At 34.3% G+C, this 22846-nt stretch overlaps 1 protein-coding gene across 2 annotated transcripts in view; it reads left to right on the top strand.

Moving 5' to 3' along the window:
* Positions 1–22846, top strand: part of LOC111790806 (calcium-dependent lipid-binding family protein) — a 67930-nt gene that overhangs the window by 10965 nt on the left and 34119 nt on the right. For both annotated transcript variants that reach the window (XM_023671868.2, XM_087122269.1), the window contains exons 9-29: positions 1695–1796; positions 1943–2143; positions 2439–2596; positions 2808–2966; positions 4112–4204; positions 4311–4662; positions 7772–7885; positions 13724–13819; positions 13890–13957; positions 15154–15274; positions 15373–15585; positions 15718–15951; positions 16047–16156; positions 16296–16392; positions 17981–18079; positions 18176–18316; positions 18519–18587; positions 20721–21161; positions 21245–21565; positions 22404–22535; positions 22634–22747. In XM_023671868.2, coding sequence (XP_023527636.2) covers positions 1695–1796; positions 1943–2143; positions 2439–2596; positions 2808–2966; positions 4112–4204; positions 4311–4662; positions 7772–7885; positions 13724–13819; positions 13890–13957; positions 15154–15274; positions 15373–15585; positions 15718–15951; positions 16047–16156; positions 16296–16392; positions 17981–18079; positions 18176–18316; positions 18519–18587; positions 20721–21161; positions 21245–21565; positions 22404–22535; positions 22634–22747 — 3435 coding nt within the window. The remainder of the gene's footprint in view (positions 1–1694; positions 1797–1942; positions 2144–2438; positions 2597–2807; positions 2967–4111; positions 4205–4310; positions 4663–7771; positions 7886–13723; positions 13820–13889; positions 13958–15153; positions 15275–15372; positions 15586–15717; positions 15952–16046; positions 16157–16295; positions 16393–17980; positions 18080–18175; positions 18317–18518; positions 18588–20720; positions 21162–21244; positions 21566–22403; positions 22536–22633; positions 22748–22846) is intronic.

The following is a 22846-nucleotide window of genomic DNA, read 5'->3' as shown; positions in this document are numbered from 1 at the left end:
TTTACCCCAAGGGAAAGTAGACCCAGATTACCTTGTTGATCAAATATCTCAAAACAAGAATACTTGTTTGAGATCCGAATCACTCCACGAGCAAGATCGATCATGTCAAGCTTGAATGATTCTTAACATGCAGTTTAAACTATATAGAATTTCAAAGAAACTTGACCATTGGCTAAATGAAAACACAAAGGCTCTTTTGACAACATTTCCAAGTCTCCTTTACATACACATCATACATAGCTTTATATATCCTCAAAATGAAAACCCTTGATCTTCCGTGAAGTATTTCAAGAGTTGTAACCCTCATACTTTATGGCCATAACTAGTCAATATGTAAATGTAACCTTAAAGTAAATAAAATCCTTAAAATACATTAAAGAAACACCATAATTTTAGATTATCATCCACCCAAAATTTATATCCATCAAAGAATAAATGAAGTTCTTTAATGTGGCATGAATTGTAACATCTTGTGATAATTTTAACAATATTTTCTTCACATCTTTTTTGAAGTTTATCTTGTATGATTGATCCCTTGGTTTATATCAATTTGGGTTGAAGCATTATGTTTAAAGTTTTTAAGGTGTTGCTTTTTTCAAGGATAATTTTGGCCGTTTTCATTGAAGAGCTGGATAAAATTTCAGACTTGGATTGCACAACTTGAGGAGAGCTACAAGTGACTCGTCATCAAATTTTTCTTTGTAGAATAGAATATCTTGAAAAGAAGTTAAACATTCTCCTCCAATACCACCAAAAGATAAATGATACTTTCTCCGCCACTCTTGAGAAGTAAATAGAAAAATTTATATCAACAGATTTGGAAGGACCTCCCTACTTTTTCTCAAGTTTCTCAACGTAGTTACGAAGTCATTTTCTTATTTTTCCTTCCTCAAAAGTCCAAAAGGCTTCATGATTTTCGAAGCATCAACCTTCCTTAATAATCGTTATCCTTAGAACTATCCTTCCCATTTATCTTGATTAATTTCGGCCTTTTTTTTTTCCAAGGGAAAATGGGCTTTGCATCATGTCCATTCCACCTAAATGAAGAAGAGAAAATCATCCAAGAAATCAAACAGGGGTTTGAGAGAATTGATAAAGCAGCCTCCACTACTTTGGCTTGTGGGTTACTAGTCAACGAATGATCATTATTTCTTGGAATGTTAGTGGGCTTGGTTCTTGGCGGAAATGTGCCTTGATCAGGGGATTCATCCTCCAGTATAATTCCACTATTGTTATTCTTCATGATACCAAGGCTTGTAGTGTTGATAGACTCTTTAATAAATTGTAGGCTCTTCTTTGAGAAAGAGCAAACCTTATAGCCGGATTTTTATGGACATAATTTCTTAGCTATTTCTTGATATAAATTGTCCATCTCTTTTTAATTCTTACAGTTTTGCATCTCTTTGGTCTAGTTGGAGAAGTGTATTGTATCTCTACTGGCTTGGGTTTTTCATCCTCATTTCTTATATAAATTTCATAAATAAGAGTTTCTTATAAATAAAGATGGAAAAAAAAAAAACAAAAAAAAAAAAAAAAACAAAAAACCAAGGATACAAAACCCTATAGCTCTAAGATTTTTTATTTTGAAAATTTGATTTTTTTTTGCCACTTTGCACATTTCTTTCTGAAGTATTTCATTGGCTTTTTGCTGCAACTGTAATTGTTTTTCTAAGGTACATGCTCTTTGATTACAGTTGGTGCAACTTGATAGACTTGCCATGTATCATGATTCAAATACCTTGCCATGGAGTTTGGACAAGAAATGGGAGGATCTTACTCCGAAGGATTGGATTGAGGTTTGTTCTTTAATTTTGATGACCATGTGATCTGGTCAGACTTACAGTCTTTAGTTACTTTCTGCAGCAAGCCTGACGTTTTGTTTGGTCAGGGTGAGCAATATCATTATTGTCTTTTAAGAAAATTTTTCTCCGAGTGTTAACAGATATTTGAAGATGGTATAAATGAACCGACCGCTGACCATGGATTAAGGCATAAATGGGCTATGAATCGAAATTACTTGGTTTCGCCCATTAATGGAATCTTAAAATATCATCGCCTTGGAAATCTAGAAAGAGATGATCCTGAGATTCCATACGAAAAGGCTTCCTTAGTTCTGGGTGATGTGTCTTTGACAATAACGGAGGTATTGGATCTTTTCTTCCTTGGTTAATTTTGTCCTAATATGTTTCATGTGTACGGAACTTTACCTCCGTTTCTTTTTCTTTATGGTGTTTTCTTCGTTTTATTGTTTTTTTCCTTGTTTTTGGTTAAAACCAAAAATTTGTAGGGTAGCTAGAATGATTTGCCTTGCTTCCATATCTTTGACGTATGTACCTCCTTTTCATTTTGTTTCTTTGCCTCCCAAATAAGAATGTTAACAATAATGTACAGAATTTTCTGCGAAGAAATAATTTTAACATTAACTAATTTATTGATAGGCTCAATATCACGATTGGATAAAGCTTTTGGAAGTTTTTTCAAGATACAAGACATATGTTGAAGTTTCCCATTTGAGGCCGATGGTTCCTGTTTTGGTCGCTCCTAAGCTGTGGTGGCACTATGCTGTTCAAGCAGGCCTGCAGCAGAATAAAATGTGGTAATGTATTATATGGTTCACATTCAAATCTCTTTGCTTTGTATGAAAGAACTTATATTTTCAACTCTGATCCCCCGCCCCAAGGAATATGGAATAAGCTGAATGATTGCATGATTCAATCCATTGGTTGTTAATGAACCCTGCAAACTTCATATTCTTGTTAAATCTTATGCCTTCTACTGACTCACACTTTTTATTGCTTCTGAATAAGTTACCGGTTTTCTTGGGAGCAAATACGGCAACTTTGTCAACTTCGTAGACGCTATATTAAGCTATATGCTGGTTCATTGCAACGACTGTCAAATACTAGTAATGCAGAGATTAGAGAAATTGAGAAGGACCTTGATTCCAAAGTGATTCTTTTATGGAGGTAGGTAAATTTTTTTTTTTTTTTCGTTATTGATATGTCCGACTCTTCTGAGTGTCGTTTGCATTGATCACGTTGCTAAGAATGTTTGTTCAATAATTCATTCAAAGTGTTCTTGCTTTCTTGACTGTTGAAGTAAATATAGAATCTGACGTAGTCTAAACAACAACAAAGAGAACTTTCCGAGAACTTCTATCCAAATATTTTATTATGACTCAGTGGAGTATGCTAATACATGAGGTTAGCCCCAATTTAGAGAGGAATTACCAAGTACCCAACAATTTACAAAACTAAGATGAATACAAAAAACTGCCATCAAACTCTTGTACATCACTTTCCCTCTCCCTTGCATGCGAGATTGTACCAATACAAAGGAAGGTTTGGTCTTCAAGCTTGATTTATAAAAAGCATTCAACAGATTGGATTGGGAATTCCTTGATGCCAATGATGAATAAAGATTGTTTCTTGTAGAAAAAAAGAACGAAGATTCCTTGATGCCATTTTTTTTTATTTTTTTTATTTTTTTTTATATATATTAAAAGCCCAATGTTCAGATAGACAAAATAAAAGAATACAATGAGAGTATATAAAAAAAAACTTAAGAAAAGCCTGATTAGCCTAAGAAGGGGCTCCAATCAAGCAAATAAAGACTTGGAGGATAATTACGGAAGTTTTTTTACAAATGAAGACCCTACACAATCGCACCAAGACAAGCTAGCCACATCAGACGACCCTTCTCTTGGAAGAGTGGATGGAGAAGAAACCCCTCCAACATGGCTCTGCTGCCAGGTCAATTGGACAGAAAAAGTCCTGAAGAGGTCACTCCACATTGATCTAGCATACTTATAGGACTACAAGAGATGGTCCAGGTCCTTGACTGCTTCCTTTCAATGGATACAGCACTAGGGCACAATTATTTGAGGTGCAAGCCCAATACTTGATAATATGGAATCCAATTGGATTATTCTTGCATTACCATGTCCGTACTGAGAATCCAGGCCAGTACTTTTGGCTCTATATTCAGCTGGGAGGGATCTTGCCCATGTAAACTTATCAGTTACTTGATTCTTATGATAATAAAATAATCAACAATATAAACTTGTGGCTGAAGCTTAATTTGATCCTGTTGCAACTTATTGTTTGTTTAGGTTACTTGCACATGCGAAGGTTGAGTCTGTAAAGTCAAAAGAAGCAGCTGAACAGAAAAGACTGAGAAAGAGTAGCTGGTTTTCATTTAGCTGGTTTGTGAAAATCTTATTACCTATATTTGGTTCAGATCAATTTCCTAATGCTATAATTTAAATTCTTTTAATCTTATCATTTATTATGGTTTTCACATCATATTAGGCGTGCAAACTCTGAAGACACTTCTGATGGGGATGCTTCTGAGGGATCACCTTTAGGTGTAGAACAATTGACTAAAGAGGAATGGCAGGCAATTAATAAGTTGCTAAGTTACCAACAAGATGAGGACTCACCATCCCATTCTAGGAAGGATGCGCTGAACACGATACAGCTGTTGTTTACAGTATCGATTAATCAGGCTGCTGCAAGAATTGTTAACATTAATCAGACTGAGATTGTTTGCGGAAGATTTGAGCAACTTTCTGTGTCAACCAAGATGAAACAGCGCAGCATCTACTGTGATGTGTTACTGAAATTTTATGGTTTATCTTCTCCAGAAGGTTCACTTGCTCAGGTTTGTTCCCATCTTGATTGGTTCAAGATGATATAATGTTTATTTCATTGTTGCCGATGGATCTAATCTGAGAACATTTTGTTCTCTTATGTTGCTGTGGGTTCTTTTTTCCTTCTAGCTGTTTAATTTTTACATTTAAATGTTTTTTGAATAACAAGAAACAAAAGTTTTCGTTAGAGATTTGAAATGCAAAGAAAGAGTGCAAGAAAACAAAGACTACGAAGTGTAGACTTTTAGAAAATCAATGTAAAGCGTGAAAGGTAATTGCAAGATAGACAGAGGGAAAGCTATAATTTGATCCTACAAAATACCCCCAATTATTTCAAATATCATTAAGAGAATAGCCTTACAGCAAATTTTGGACAATGAACACTTGAGAAGCCTTGTTCTTGATATATTCAGAACGATTTACCCAATTGAAGAACTTATCTTCAAAAGTCTTTGGTTTCTTTCTTACCAAATGACCAGAAGGATTTATTTTGAAGCGTTAATCCATAGTACGGTCTCAGATTTCCTAAGCACTTTTTAGCCCTTTAGGAACAATTGTTCATTGTCATTATGAAGAAGGAAGGAAATTCTTTAGTTTCCTTTGTTTTTAAATGAAATCATTTACTTGTGAGTTGAATCAGTGCTTCTATTTATGCTTTCCTATGCAATCTAATGGTTCTATGAACTAGTTTTTTTTTTTTTGACAAAAATTGCTATTGGGGTCTAGACTTAGAGTTCCTGTTTGCACCCATTGGGATATTATGACTACTTACCATGTTCCAGTAATAACTATCCTTAGAAACCTGTATTTTATGACATTTTCAATATTTTTGTAGTTATTTTTTTTGAGGAAGGCAACCGGGGAATTTGAATCCAATAATTGTCTTTTATTCAATCGGCTAGTCTTTACTAGATGAGCCTGACATTTTCAATATTTTTGTAGTTATTTTTATTGAGGAAGGCAACCGGGGAATTTGAATCCAATAATGGTCTTTTATTCAATCGGCTAGTCTTTTGTAGATGAGCCTTACTTTATAAACCATAATGTCATAAATTTAATTTCATATCTGTAATAGAATAAGTCTTAAATGAATTTGACTAAGCTTTCTTTTTCATTTTCTAAAATGAGAAGTTTTTTACTTCTTTAAAACCTAAACCTTTGCATCCGTTTTGACAAGAACCACACTCCCCCCCTCCCCCACAAACGCTGTCCCCTCTCTCCCCCCTTTCCCCTGCCTTACGATTTTGGTCGCCGGCACTTTTAAGCCTCAGATTAGTTCTGAGTTCTGTTCTTTTATCTCAGCAACTGTTTTATCAATTCTGATTTTATTTCTTGTAATGCATGTGGAACAAAAAGGAAGTACATTGACAAGTTGCATGATCAACCTTGATATGTTTTGTTCTATCATTAAGAACTGGATTATGAGCTATAGAGTGCCATAATAAATTCGTATAGGTGTCTTCTGATGAACTCGACTTTTCCAGAATTATTTTGATTTATATACCATCACAAGTTACATGAGCTAAAGCTCCAAACTCTGCTTCAGAGGTTCTACTGGCCACTACATTTTCCTTTTTTTCTCCTCTCAAGTAACTAGGTTTCCTCGAACAAAGGAATGATAACCAGAGATCTTTTGTTCGTAGCACATGTCCAATCTGCATGAGTTTAAACTTCTTTCTGGAAGTGATTATGCCTATTGAATAAAACACCTTTCCCAGTGTCAGTTTTAGTTACCTCATAATTCTATAGGTAGCTTCATAATGAGTCAGTTTAGGTGCATGTATAAAGTGGCTAACTATGCTTATGCCAAATGCAATATTAGGATGCGTACTAGAGATAAATTAATTTTCAAACAAGTCTTTTGTAGTGTTTATTGTCCTTTATTTTTTTTTCTTCTTTTGCTATGTAACTTTAGATTAAGTTCAATAGGAATTTTTGCAACGGTACAACCTAGTAATCCTGATTCTTCAAGTCAGTCAAAGACTTCTTTATTGATTGTTAAAGATTCCTTTCTTTGATCTTGTGAATTCCATCCCCTAGGAAACACATCATTGTTTCCAAGTCCTTGTTTTGAATCTCACTTGCATTGTTTTTCTTGGGATTAACTAGACTTACTTTATCATCATATGTGAGAATGATATCATCTACATAGACAATCAAAATTGAGATATTATAATTCTTGATGGGTTTGTAAAATATATTATGATCTACCTGACTCTTGAAGAAGTTCAAAGCTTGATACGACTTTTCCAAGGCTCTTGGAAACTGTTTAAGGCTATAAAGAGATTTCTTCAATTTCCTCACTATCACCATTGAGAAATGCATTTTTCACGCTAAATTGGGATAATGGCTAGTCTGAGTTAATTGCAATAGACAAAATAACTCTACTAGAGTTAATTTTAGTAACAGGAGCAAACGTTTTTTGATAATCAATCTCGTATGTCTGAGTGAAACCATTAGCCACTAGTCTAGCCTTGTATCTCTCACTACTGCCATTTGCATTACCTTTTATAGAAAACACTCATTTACAACCCATTTATCGTTTGGAAATTTTACTATTTTCAAAGTTTCATTTATTTTTTGAACATTCATCTCCTCCATAACTTAGAGTTTCCAATTTGGATCTTCTAATGCCTCATGTATTCCTTGGAACAAACGAGTCATTTAGCCCAGATGTAAAAACTTTATAATTATTTGATAATTTTTGACATAGCATATAATTTGTAATAGGATATTTGGTACAGCTTCGAATACCTTTTCTAAAGGCTAAGAGAACATCATGATCGGACACAACTGACAGTATTTTTTGAATGGTCGAAAAAGTAGGACGGGATGAAGGATTATGAGTTTTTTTTATAGTTTCATTCGTTGGAGTCTCCAATTGGCTCTTTGAACGATCAACTATCTGGTCTTGGTTCTTTTGAATGATTTTTTTTTTTCTAGTATAAAACTTGAACTTTGGAACTTGATCAGTTGAACTGTTATGTAGTTTTTTCTTAGAATTGTTATTATGAAGGCTCATTATATGTTTCCACAACATATTATGTTTAGTTATTTTCCATCATTCTTCTTATTATTACTATATCAAAGATGTTTGTTTCTTGTCAAATTTGTTTACAGAGTGTCTCTAGCGAGCAAAAGGTGAATGCATTGGCTGCTAGCTTTATACACATGCCAGTTGGGGAAAATATTGACTGGAGACTATCTGCGACTATTTCTCCATGCTATGTGACGGTAATTAATAGATTTTTGGCATCTAAAATCAGTTTTTATCATTCTCTATCTGCGACTATTCTCCATTCAAAGTTACATTCGTTTTCAAAAGAATTGTTGTCTGGTTGCAATTTTGTTTATCCTTGGATTCAAGTGGTGCATACTTCTTTTTTTCTTTCTTTCCATTTTTTTATAATGTGATGATATTTATTGCTCGAGTTCTCTAGACATTTGCTATCATGACTATTAAGACCATTAGGGTTCACTAAGAAAGGACCTGGAAGGTTTCAAAGCATGTCTCATCTTTGATTTACAATTGTTTTTTGTTCAAATGGTAAACAATCATAAACAATCGTTTGTATACCTGAATAATTTGTTATCATTCTTTGAGACCATTTCTAGGATGAAATTTTTTTATAGGATGAAGATTTATAGGGGCAAGTACCAGCTCTTGGAGTTGAATTTGTGATTTGATAGGCTGAGCAAATTCCAAATATGGTTAGTTGTGATGTGAGGTCTTTCCCTTCTTATTTAGGACTTCCATAAGGTCATAACTCCAAATGCCTATCGTCTTGGAATCTGGTTGTGAATAAGATTTGAATGAAATTGTCGTCTTGGAAGATTAGCTTTTCCTCCAGAGGAGATAGACTTACCCTTATCAAGTCCATCTTGGGTGGTGTCCCTACCAATTTCTTATCCTTTTGTAGGATCCCAATGTTAGTGAGTAAAACGGTGGAGAAGCTTACAAGGGACTTCTTTTAGAAGGGTGTTGAGGAACGGAAAGGGGCACACTTAATTAAGTGAAAGGAGGTTATGAAGCCAGTGGACCTTGGGGGATTAGGGATTGGTAATGTGCGAGCCTGTAAGAAGGCCCTTTTGGCTAAATGGCTTTGGCGGTTTCATTAGGAGTCCAGTCCCCTGTGGCATAATACTGTTGTGAGCAAATTTTGCGCGGTCCCCTTTTGAATAGATTTATTTTGAATGGATCTCTTGTGAAGTCAAAGGTACATCTCAACCTCGGAACTCTCAACCCTGATTTTCTCTCTCTTCTCCAAACCTTAGCCAGCCCTTTGCCCAACCTATGTCTACCACCATTGCCTTTGACCTACACCCTTCACTCTTGGAATGAAGTTCAAAATTTCTTAGAAGATTATTTTTGGTTCAAAATTTCTATTAATCATTTTATGAATGATAAGGTCTTGGTGAAAATTGACAAAATCTTTCAAGTGAAAATTGACAAAATCTTTCAAAATTAAATTTTGATTGCATGTGGGGGCATTTTGGTGATCTTCACTTGGAAAATTGAGCACTGGTATAATAAGATTCACTTTCATCTGGAGTTTACCTCTGGAATACTGGAAACAATCCTCCTTTGAAGCTGTCGGGCAAAATTTAGGTGGTTTGGTCAACATTGGCTCCCCTTAATTTCATTGATGTTGTTAAGGTTTATAATATTAGAAATTTCTCTCTCTGGATTGGTGATATAGTTTTCATTGACATTTCAAGCTCAAGTAATTTACTTTATGGTTAAGTAGGGCCTTTTTGATAGGCAATCTTGGGTATGTTTTATGTTTTCAAAGAGTTTAGCAAGTAGATTATGACGGTTGTGTTTTTGAAAATTGTTTTCGAATTCTATGATACAAATGGTGCAAATTTTGAAAACAATATTTTTTTTATGTTTTTAGTGTATCTACATTTTGAATTTGAAATTTTAAAATTCAAAATTGTATTCAAAGTGATAAAACTATAATAAATATATTATTTCATGTTATAAACTTGATTCATTTTTGTTAAATTAAGATATCTATTATAATGTATATGATATTATAAAATTATAATTATGCAAAATTTTGTGGATAAAACATGTTCTAATTAATTAATAATAGTTTATATTCAACCTAATATTCAGAGGAAATTTGCAACAGTTTTATGGTTTGTAAATGTTATCGAACACATTGGAACAATTGTTTAATTGGGATCCAATTTCTGAACATGCTTTCGAAAAATTTTCAAATTTTGTGGATTGAGGGAATTGGAAAGGTAGTGGAAGATGATGTATTTATTTTGTCAAATGAAGATGAGTTGACTGAAGTAGTTTTTTTGGTTCAAAGGCAAAGGCACCCTGTGCATGATCAACGTCACAATTTGAAATATCCGGATGCGTTAAAACTATTATTTCCGTTGATCATGATGGAATTACAGCTGCCGATCCGAATGTGGCTGATTCTCTTGCTTGTAATGATGATATTTTTCATCTCCTACATCTACGGTGAGGTGGATCCAAGACTTCTAATAGCCTTCCCTCTTCATTATTCTCGCTAGAAAGAAACTCTTAATGTCCTTGGTTATCAGTGGTTAATTCTTATACTTTAGAGGAATCTTATGCATCTATCCAGCGCCCTTTACTGAAGTAACTATCCTCTATTGATTCTGATGAGGAATCGATAGTTAATTAGTGAGGAAGGCGAACAACTTGTAGAGTTACTAAAGCACGAAGAGTTTTTGGCAGAGGGTTTATTTGTAGAAGCTTATAATAACCTATTTCCAAATGAAGCCAATGGGTCAGTCAAAGCAGAGCTTAATGCAACAACATTACCAATGTTTTCTCCTTTTATTCCTGCTAAGTTTTCTTCTCTTGTTGTTGAGGTTTGTGGTCTCCAGATGCATGCAAGTCCTTCTTGATCTCTTTAAGTAAAATTTTAAGGCTATTTTCGGCTATAAGGAAATCTTAAAGTCCCAAATGATTTGGGGTTTTCTTTTTTATTATTTTTTTTGCTATGTGGTTCTCGAAAGTGGCTGTTGTCCACCTCATGTTTTGTTAGCATTCTCTCCTAGCGCCATTTTAAAAGATTTTATGGTCTTGTGTTTGGAAATCTTTCGTCAGCTTTTTTGTTTGTTTGAATGTATCAAAAGCATTTCCTTGTCGTTTATTCTCTCCTCACTCTGATCGTTTTGGTTTGGCTGGCCTTATGCCTTCTTTATGGTGTTCTCCAAGTTTTTGGTGGGTTTTTAGATTCTAGCTTTTCGTCTTATTTGGCTTGCGCTCATTTTTAGTTGCAATCATTTCTTACCTCTTTCTTAATATTTCTTTATTCATTTTCCTTTTTGGGATTTTGTATTTCTAATTATTAGTTTCTGTTGATAATACCATTGAAAAGTTTCGTTCGCTTAAAAAAGAAAAGAGTACGAAAGAGAGGCTCATGATGCATCTTCGTATTAGAAAGGGAATACAATTGAGGGCATTTTCATATATTTGGTTTGGATTAATTTATGCCAAAGTGCATAATCGTTGTTATCGCCCCCGATAACCATGAAGTGTGATTGAACATTCAATTTAGCTTCGTTCTAGCTGATGAGAGACAGCTCAGGGAAGGATAAGTCTGCCTCTTTTAGAGCATATCTTCTTCCAAGCGGCTATGCAATTCTGCACCATCTAATTCCAAAACTGTGTCTTTTGGAAATGTATTGCTGTCATATATGTAACTTTTGTCTTTCCTTTTTGAAAATGGTGCCTGGTTTTGTCCGCCATATTATATTCTCCTATTTTCTTAGCCAGAGGTCTACATCCACTCAAGCATGTCTTTTGCCGGATACTATTGATACTACTCCGGAGAACCAAATGGCCTTTGTTGTGGAAAACAAATCTTGGATGCTTCATTTGAGCAAATGAGATAGTTAATTATCAGTTTTGTCACAGAAGGAAAGGAAAGGATTAGTCGTCAAGTTGGCTGGATCTAGAGAAGGCTTTTGAGAAAGGGGATTGAGATTTTTTGGATTCTATTCATAAGGAAAGAGGGCTTATGCTATACTTAACCAACTGTTGTAGAAACAAAAAGGAGAGGGCCCCATACAAAATTTCCAGCATCGAGGAGTAAAGAAGAGTGAACAGAAAATATACGGGCCTGTTCAGAAACTCCTGAATTATCAAACAGCACATCCAAATTTTTAGAAACAAAGAGCCGACTAAAAGGAGATTGCAAAGAATCGTCACCCGATTTTGACCACGTGAACTTGCCATTAGACAAATGCCATTCCATTAAGCTGAGCTCTTCAATCGAGTTTGTCTTCCGACACAAAATTGTTCACGAGTCCATTGAATCACGTTGAAATCTACATGAATGCAGCACTGATCTTACCGAAAGACGAGAGTGTGACTCTTCAATGGTATCAGAATTACAAGATCTGACCTCTTGAATGGGAGGAAATGAAGTCTCAATTCCTTTTTTGGTGTGCAAGAAGGGGATAAGCTTTCATTAAATCATCTTAGCACCATTTTGATACTTTAGTGGACTTGAATTTTCAAAGGACTCTGGAGCAATTATTTTTGAAAAGAAGGTGCCTCTTTTATTGAGTCAGAATCACTAATAGCCAAATTATCAATAGAAAAATTGGATTCAAGAGGCAAGATTGGCACTAAGAGATACCAAGACTTTCTGCCAAAGCACAGTAATTAGGGTGCAAAAAATGCCAACGTTCTTGCAGGCCATTGATAATTAAATCCTTGCTGAATTCACAGCTTCTATAGGAGAAATTAAAGAAGTAGCTGGGGCAATTCAAATCGGTAATTCCAAATTCTGTAAAGCATTTAAAGTCACATTCTTTTGTGCAACTGTAGCATTTAATGAAACATCATTCGGCACAAAAAATTCCTCATTCTTATGCAGATCATGCACATTAATCCCAGCTACAATTGGTTGAACGTGAGGAGTGACTAATGAAACATTTTCTGGCACAATAATCACATACTCCTCAATCTGGGAGCTCAACTTAAGAAGAAATCTGACGGACGATGAAATACTGGAATAGGCCTCACTATTCTATCTTTTACCCTCAGTGAATTTCAAGCAAGGGCTGGATAATTGGCTTTTGCGTTTAAATCCCTCTCAAACATTTTCTGGAAAATCTCCAACGGATGGTGTGATTAAAGCTGAGGGAAAAGAAAAAAAAAATCTCTATTTGAGACTATTTGGAGGGGGCATTATACCATGAAAACCAAAGCCTTTATGTGGGAGCTCAGTCATTGTGGTTTGAATACAGGGAAGATTGCATAAAGGGATGCCTTTTATTCATTATCAACTGGTTGGAATATTAGGTCAAGAAGCCTCTGAATCTCAAATTCACCTATTTGTTCACTGCAAACCTTCCCAAAGACTCTGGAATTTAATACTGGAGGCATTTGATTTTCATTAGCCAAGCCGGACAAGACCAAAGATTTTCTTTCACATATTGGTGGGTCATCCTTTCAAACAGTCTAAGAAATTTCCGTGGGAAGCGATCATCAGGGCTTTTCTGTTGTACCTTTGATGTGAAAGAAACAATAGGATCCTCAATGATTTATCTTCTTCCCTTAATCGTTTTTTGGATTCTTTTTTTTTTTTTGAAACTGTAAGCTGTATATATGATTGAAGATAATATTCATAATGCACTTTACAGCCAGTGTTTTCAATAAAACGTGCACTGCAGAAGACTGAATCATGAAATTTACTTGAAGATAGTAGACCAAATGAAGCATACATATACTCACGAGTGATTTGGACCAAATAAAACGTGAAATTTACTTGAAGATGGTAGACCAAATGAAGGATTTGGCCTTTCTCACAAGTGATTTGGGTTTTTGTCTTTTGTAATTTTATTCATCAATGAAATAGCATTCTTGTTTTCTACTTTACCTTTTCTGTATAGATTTCCATTTGCTTGAACTGTTGAGCTTTTTTTCTTAACTCCTTTTTCTTCTTGTTTATACAATAGCCCTCCCCCGGGATAGGGGTTGAGCTCAGAAAACTGTAAAAGAATAAATAGTAGGTTTGTTTTATATCTGCGTGCTTTAGATTTACATAAAATTTTATTCTTTGTGTGTAGATTTTGATGGACAGTTGTGATCGTTTTTTAGAGTTTTTGCGAAGGAGTAATGAAGTTAGCCCTACTGTTGCATTGGAAACTGCAGCAGCTTTGCAGGTGATATTGTCTAATAACTTTCCACCATCATTTTTTGAACTAAACTTACAGTTCTTGAATCGAAATGCAGGTAAAATTTGAGAAAGTGACTCGTAGAGCTCAAGAGCAATTTCAAATTGCATTAGAGGAACAAAGCAGGTAACTCAATTTGCTTTTTTTATTTGGGAAAAAATCAATATGGACCCTTCATCTTTGGGTGTTGTATCAATTAATACCCCAAAACTAATAATTGTAGCAAAAAAAAAAAAAAAAAAAAAAAAAAAAAAAAAAAAACTTGCAAATAAAGAGACATCAAGGTTTTGTCGACCTGCCACAACAACTAATTAAGAAATTGTGTAAGGCAAAACTTTCTTCAAACTTTCAGAAAGAACCCTAGCGATGGTTTTGTAGAGGCAAATAATGAGACTAATTATTCTGTAATTTCCCACTGCTTTTTAGCATCAATCTTCATAGGAATAAAACAAAGATATGTTTCATTTAGCCTAGCATTGACGATGACGCTCTTGAAAATTTCATTGAACACCCCCTTAATGTCTTCTTTGAAAGTTTTCCACAGATTTTTAAAGAACTCAGCCTTGTATGGATCTGGCTCCAGGGATTTATTGGTTTTCAAATCATTAGCTGCTCTTAGAATTTCTTCCTCAGTAAATGGGACTTCAAGAGAATCCATTTGTTCAACAGAAATTGAGCTCGAATCATCATTGTTGGGGAAAAAATGATTTCCCTTCTTTTTTGTGAACAAGTTATCATAGAAGGCCACAAATTCAGATTCAGTACTCTTGACATATATGAGACTGTCCCCTGTTGTAGAAAGAATTTCAATGACTTTTTTTTCTTCTGATGCCACAATTCTGAGTTTTCGTCACTTTCAACCAATCACTTTGACTTGCAATGCTGTGTCAAAAAAGATTTTCCTTTGAGGCAAAAAAAAAAAAAAAGGCTTTTTGATTGGATAACTATCCTTCTTTGTAAAGATAGTGAGTCAAGGGAGCCATTTTCTTCCCATTCATCAATTTGTTGGAGCTCTTTAATGAGGTTGTGCTTTTGTTCTGCCAAGTCGCCAAAAGTTGGTGGAATTCCGGTCTTTAATCACCCGGCATTTGGATGTCAGGATGTGATCTCCCAAGCGGAACATTATTTCTTCTTGTAGGTGCTAGATTTTTTTCTTGAATTTGTTGAAGGTTTTGATTACCTCTTGCATTCCCATCATCTGTGAAATCTTGAAGATTTCCTTTTTCAGTATTCCCTTGTTTCCATGGGCTTGTTGAACATAATTCAATTTTTTGATTTCTTATTCTTGCTCTTTTAATATATGTTCTAATTTTGTGTTCCAGATTTGCTCTTGACATTGATCTTGATGCCCCAAAAGTTAGAGTTCCTATCAGATCAGGCGTCTCTTCCAAATATGATAGTCATTTTCTTTTGGATTTTGGTCACTTTATGCTGCGAACCATGGTATATTTGTTTACTGTGACGTACTGCTTTGTTGCTTTTTTTTTTTTTCTTCTTCTTTCTTTCTAGTTTCTTCCTTTGTTTATGTTATTTCATCACAGGGTTCCCAGTCTGATGAACGAAGACATAGCTTATATTCTCGATTTTTTATAGCTGGAAGAGATATTGCTGCATTGTTCAGGGATTGTGATCCTGAATGTGAGAAATGCTCAGATTATAGTAATCAACCCATTGTTTCCCCTTTAGGAAAGGAGGAGTCTCACAACGTTTATCCTCTTTTTGATCAGTTTGGAATGGCAGTAGTAGTAGATCAGGTAACTGTTTATGAGGATTCTCCCATTTTCTTGTATAGATTTTGACACTTCACACTGACTTCCTTTTTGTTTTAAAGAATATATAGGTTTTTATCTGTGACTTGTAATTCCTTTTTGTTTTTTTGGTTCAAGATAAAGGTACCTCACCCAAGTCACCCATCTACACGAATCTCTATTCAAGTGCCGAACCTTGGCATTCACTTCTCACCATCAAGATACTGCAAAATCATGGAACTATTAAACACTATCTATAGTAAAATGGAGACTTATAGTCAACACTCGAATACAAGTGGTAATTTACAACCTGTGCTTGCTCCGTGGGGTCCCGTGGATCTCACTGCTGATGCAAGAATCCTAGTGTGGAGGGTATGGCTTGAATTGAGAAAAAAAAAAAAAAAAGGATTATCTTGCACCTTTTTATATCATAGCCATCCATAATTGTTAAATAATATTTGTTTCAGGGTATAGGAAATTCTGTGGCTCAGTGGAAGCCATGTTATCTTGTTCTCTCAGGCTTGTATATTTACGTTTTAGAGTCGGGGAAGTCCCAGATTTACCAACGCCATTTGAGGTTTTTCTTTGGGTTCCACCTGTTTATTTGTTTTGTTGGCTCTTTGGTTTTTATTTTTGAATGTTAACTAAGTTCTAATTAAACTTTTTAGAGTGTTATTTACTTATTATTATTTTATATTACATTTGTGTTATTACAGTGTGGCTGGTAAGCAAGTTCATGAAGTTCCATCAAGTAGTGTGGGTGGATCGTTGTTTTGTATTGCGCTGAGTTCTAGAGGCATGGACATTCAGAAGGTATGTTTAATTGGTTTGAGGTGTTATGGGCTATATATATATATATATTTTTTTTTTTATTTTTTTTTTTGTTTTGTTTTGTTTTGTTTTGTTTGTATTTTTAAAATTACTTTTTTTTTGAAAAAAATGTTCGAAAGATATAATGAAATACAAGACCTTACAACAATTACAATCAAATGAGAACAGTCAAAAAAACAAAAAAAGGAACCATCAAACAAAAGCTCTAGAGAAACCATGTAAAGCAAACACAATAGCGGACAACTTGAACCAATACTAGTAAAAGCTGGCCAAAAATCCTTCTAAAAAACATTTAACAAACCAACTGAATTATACGAAGGATGAAGATCTAATAAAATGAAGCTTCTAAACCAAAGAAAGAAACGGTGACCACACTAGGTTGAAAAAGGCAAAACCAAAGCACCTAAGGTTCTTCGAGAACGGAAGCCCCAAAGTGTATAACAAAACAATCAAGGAACAAATGTCAATAAGAGATACAAAATTTTTAGGCACTAATTATGGAGGAGAAATATCCTCCTTATCATTTTCTTGAAATAGAAACTCAAAAAACGTCCAAATGGGAGTCTTCAATCACCATATCATTTCTTTCCTTCAGTTTTTTTTTTTTTTAATATTTTTTTTTCACACCTCACTGGAGTTCGTATCCCCTAGTATCTCTTTTCATTTTATGAATGGAAAGTTGTCCTTTTTTAAGAAAAAAAATATCATCCAAGTAATCATCTATAGGCTGCACAGGGATTCCACACTGCTTATGCTAACTTCAAATTCTGCATCAAAGTCATCCCACCAAGAGAGAGGAATGGTAGGGTCTTTCGTTGATTGGATGGTGCCATGAATCCAAATAGGATCTTCTGATGAGGAATCTTTATGGCTACAAGGATTGGGAATTGAAAGCTTTGATGGAGCTATTGTAGTTAAATAAAATTACTACCCCCTTCTTTGAATACACCTTTGTGATTGGAGGTCTAACATTGTCACGTGAGTCATAGCCCCTAGAAGAGGAAGAACTCTATACATGAAATTCTCAAAGGAGGCAATAGCCTACTGGCAGAAAAGAAATTGAGGATATATTCATCCATTTGTATAAGAACCTTTTCTGGCAGTACCTAAAGGACGAAAAGACCCTTGCATGTAGTGTTTTCCGTTTCAGTACCCTTTTGCAAGTGAATGCCCCTTGGTGGCAGACCTCTCCTCGCCACTCTTCTCATTCCTTCTTCAGTTCTTTTTTCTTCTTTTTTTCTTCTCTATATGCTTCTTTGTTGTACCTCTTGTTGTTGTTGTTGTTGTTTTTTTTTTTTTTTTCTTGTATGTTTATTATTATGAACATGTACGTCTATATATATTTATGTAAGTTTTATATATTGTCTGAACTGCACAGAAAATCTCACATTTGGTTTGTGCCTCGTGCTTAAACCCCAAAGGGCTATTGTGATTTAGTACACCTTGGGTTTTAAAAAAGCTCCGGTTACAGCTTGAAGGAGAAGAAATACTCTATTTACTAAATCAAATAACATATATTAGCAGCTACATTTTTCTCCTTTCATTTTTCTAATGATTTATAATTCTCTAGGCTCTGGAATCTTCAAATACCTGGGTGATAGAATTTCAGAATGAAGTGGAGAAGAGCTCTTGGTCAAAAAGACTTTTACAAGCGACATATCAAGCTTCTGTATTTACTCTCTAATTCTAATATGTTCTGCTTTTTATCCATTTACAGTATTCTTCTTCCTGTTACTTAGTAGCTATTTATTATTGTTATAAACAGGCTCCTCCATCGATGGATATACTTGGAGAAATAGATAATGATGAATCTCCGCTAATGGAGCGTCACACACCTAATATGAAGGCAGCTAACCTTGTTATAAACGGTGCATTGGTGGAAGCCAAACTATTGATATATGGGAAGGTACAAATGAGTTTTCTACTTCCTCTTCTGTTCAATAGTGACTGTCAGTGGTATCATGTGTTTGCAATACTATCTTCTCTTTGGTGCCATTGGAGGTCAATAATTATTTTTATGGTTTCTTTTCAGAGGCTAGACTTGATTTTAGTATTTGCTTTCTTCCAGTTGGTTGAGCAATCTAATGTTTGTGACCATTATTTTGCAGACTGGAGACGAAGTTGATAATAAATTTGATGAGATCCTGATTCTTGAGCTTCTTGCTTCGGGTGGAAAGGTTTATCTTCATTAATATATAGCTTCTTTTCCTTTTATTTTTATGCTAACTAAAATGTTAGTGTACTAAAGGATTCACGTCTTCTAAAGACTTAGGACTGGAGCTGATTGTAGAATTAGAAATTCACCAGGAGAATCCTATGATTATATTATTAACTATTTCTTCACATGATTTGCTGGATGATTAGTATACTATTCGGTTCATTTCTGGACTGCAATGTCTGTGAAGTTTGCTGTTTTTCTTCTTCTCCGCAATTACAATTCTTGATTAGTTTTGTATGCTAGTCGATTGATGTAGTGCATAAATAATATAGTTTGAAGTTATTTGGTAATTTTGTTTGAATTTGTTAAAGTTAGTCCTTTAGTTTGGTTGGATTGGTAGGGCTCAAATCTTCTTTGATTGAGGTTTAACATAGATTGAAGTGTTAATGGAGATTTTGGTTGATATTCTCTCTTTTGATGTTAATTTGCATCAAATAACCTCCATTCTTTATGATATTAATCTTCTAACAAGTCTCGGGTATCGTTCCTTGTCCTTTATTTGTTATGCTTTTGCTACTTGTAACTTTAGATTAGGTTCAATAGATGTAATCCTGTTTTTGCATCCAAATAAACCTGTTTCTTCAAGTAAGTCAATGACATACTTGATTTAATTAACGATGATACCTTCTTCAATCCTGCTAATTTTATCCTTAGAAAATATTTTAACGTTCTTAAATCCTTTATTTGAAACTCACGTCCAAGATTTTTCTTGAGATTGGCCAAACTTGCTTCATCATCACTAGTTAGAATAAGACTATCCACGTAGAGGATCAAAATTAAGATTTTATTATACTTAAAGTGTTTATATAAAATGAAGTATGAGCTGATTGACTCTGAAAAGTTCATAGCTAACCACAACTTTTCTAAAGCGTTCAAACGAAGCTCTCGAAGGTTGTTTATGACGACAAAAAGATTTATTTAATTTGCAAATTTTCATACATCCAAGTTACTTCTCAAAACCTAGTGGTAAGCTTATAAAAACCTCTTCCTCAAGATGTCATTGAAAAAAGAATTTTCAGAAGTTGGTAAAGCGATCTATCTAAATTAATTGCAAGAGATAAAAGAACTCTAATAGAGTTAATTTTAGGAACATGGGCAAATGATTCCTAATAATCAATTCTATATGTCAGTGAGTTTAGCTACTAGTCTGACCTTGTATCTCTGAGTATTACAATCCATTGGTTTCTTATTTTCAGCAAACTCCAATACATTTTGTTTTAGAGCATTCATCTCCTTTGTAACGACTAGTTTTCAATTTGGATCCTCCAAGGCCTCTTGTATGCTCTATAGAACAAACAAGTCATATATGTTAGATGGGAAAGCTTTATGGCTATTTGAAATTTTTTGATGTGACATAAAATTTGCAATTGGATATTTGGTACAATTTCAAATACCTTTTCTAATGGCTATGGGAACTTCAAGATCATTCACAATTATCAATGTATTTTGAATGGTTGAAAAAAGTAGGAATGGAAAAAAGAATTACCAGGATTTCCAATTTCATTTATTGGAGTCTCAGATTGGATCTATGAAGGATTAGCTATCTGTTCTTGGTTCCTTTGATTGAATTTTCATCCTGTATAAAATTTAAACTCAAGAACTTGATCGTAGGATCATTATGTAGTATTTCTCTCTCTGATTGAGAATTTTCTACCCTTGGCATTAACAAAAAGATTTTGATTTAAGATCCCACGAAAACATCAAATAAACGACCCTGTCCCGATGATGGTGGAGGGGACTTTCAGAGTTAGAGAAGATGCGGTTGTTTCTTTCCATCTGAGGGATCTTGATTTATGAATTTCATATCGGTTATGTTTCAAGTGGAATAGTAATGTTTGCGAGGGCTTGTTGGAAATTCCTGTTTCATTCTCCTGTTTTGGATAATAGTTTCTACTTGTGGGTGATTTTTACTTTGTCTCCTAGAAATTTTTATTTATTTATTGTCTATATGCTTCTTTTCAATTCATAAGTCTTTTTGAAGTCGTGCTGACCACATTGTGGTATGTTTTCCTTCTTCAGTTAACTTGTTAGGTTTGATACTTTACCTATATACTTGTACACCACTGTTAGATACTTACTTCCTGATTGACAGGTCCACATAATTCTTGGTGATGATATTCTTTCAGTCAAAACGAAGCTGCATTCTCTGCATATTAAGGATCACCTTCAAGGTCATTTATCAACAAGTTCACAGTATTTAGCTCGTTCTGTGCTATCAAATGAGAAGTTATCTTCTTCTCCTGGCACATTTGATCCTAATGGGATACAAACGACTACTGCAATTATTGATGAGGATGATAGTTTTACGGATGCGTTGCCTGATTTTTTATCCCTATCTGATGTTAGCAACTACGATTCCCCTGGACATGAGTCTACTGACACCATATTTACTGACAATGATATAGAAAAAAGGAAAAGCATATCCAGTGACATATTTTATGAGGCGGAGGACAGTGAAAGTTCTGACTTTGTGGTTGTAACCTTCTTGACTAGGGGTTCAGATTCACCTGATTATGATGGTATAGACACACAGGTACTAATATGATATTGGCGATGTTTATTATTTGTTCAAAATCATGTTCACGATGCTAATATTTCATGAATGAAACATTTCAGATGAGTATTTGCATGTCAAAAATGGAATTCTATTGCAACAGACCTACTCTTGTTGCGTTAATTGGTTTTGGTTTCGATATAAGCTCCACAAATTATGTAGAAGTTAGCCCAGACTTGCCCGGAACTTCAGAAGATAAGCCTGTTATGGATAAAGAAAAGGTGGAAGAAAAAGGCCTCGTTAAGGGATTGCTAGGACATGGCAAAAGTCGTGTTGTATTCTACTTAAACATGAATGTTGCCAGTGTTGCCATCTATCTTAACATGGAGGATGGATCTCAGTTTGCAATGCTTGTGCAGGAGAGCTTTTTGTTTGAGCTTAAGGTGGGTACCATCTTTATCATCAAGGACAGTTATTGCTTTACCCTATGCACATAAATTGGTTTTTAGTGGTCCCTAGCTATCTTCCCCTAGTTGTTTTTTCTACGGGAACATTGCTTTTTTATCCTTGGTGTTTCACTTGGATTGAGTTTCTTACCATTTATAGTAATGAAAGGCTGACTCAGCTTGTTTCTTAAACTTAATTTTATAATACACTTCGGGCTGACATTGTATGATTTGTTGATTTTATATTTTCTTATTTTGTATGCGTGGTAGGTTACTTAAAATTAGTGAAGTAAAAAAAAAAAAAATAATAATAATAATACGTGTGTGTGTGTGTGTTTCAGCTTATATACATACATACATACATACATACATACATACATATATATATATATATACATATTTGTGTGTTTCAGCTTATAATTTTTTGCTATTATTTAACTTATTTTGAACCTGTTGAACAAAAAAATTTGGGTTTGGTTTATAATTTTTCCATATGAATAAATTTAGAGTTAAAAGTTAAGAAATTTAATTTTAAAATATCTAATTCTAAGTTGATAATGGAAATCAATTCTTCCAATTATAGAGCTTTGAAGGTAATAATGTGTATTGTAAATTCAGGATTAAGTGAAAGCTAACTCAACCTTAAATACTAGTGTGTATTTTTTCCTTGTTCATTTTTTTATTTTCCTGTTTGTAAGCCTAATTAGCAATTTTTGTGCATTATGTAATGGATGGCTGTCGTTTCTAATATATGATCATAAAATGTGATTTACTTTGAGAATTCACACCTCATTCTCACTTTTATCCACTTTCTAACGGGCATTTTTCTTTTTAGGTCCATCCAAGCTCTCTTTCTATTGAAGGAACTCTAGGGAATTTCAGACTTTGTGATATGTCTTTAGGAGAAGACCATTGCTGGGGTTGGCTTTGTGATATACGAAATCCTGGTGTTGAATCACTTATCAATGTAACGTGTGCTTCTTACATATAAATGATCTTGATATGTTAATTGTTGTATTAAGACTATTGACTATAAATGATTTTTTCTTTTCTTTTTCTCTTTAGTTCAAATTTCTTTCCTATAGTGTTGACGATGATGACTATGAAGGATATGATTACTGTCTACATGGTCGGCTTTCTGCTGTCCGCATAGTTTTCCTTTATAGATTTGTTTCGGAGGTAAAGGGAAAAATTCTCTTAGTTTTCGTTTATAAATTTGTTATAAATCAATAACATTAATCGAGTCGTACATATCTGAACTTTTATTACATTTCTTTA

This window comes from Cucurbita pepo, chromosome 3, assembly GCF_057944985.1.
Source record: "Cucurbita pepo subsp. pepo isolate OVF chromosome 3, ASM5794498v1, whole genome shotgun sequence".
In the NCBI taxonomy this organism is placed as follows: domain Eukaryota; kingdom Viridiplantae; phylum Streptophyta; class Magnoliopsida; order Cucurbitales; family Cucurbitaceae; genus Cucurbita; species Cucurbita pepo.
The sequence above is the reverse complement of the archived record's forward strand: the minus strand, read 5'-3'. Positions and strand labels throughout refer to the sequence as shown.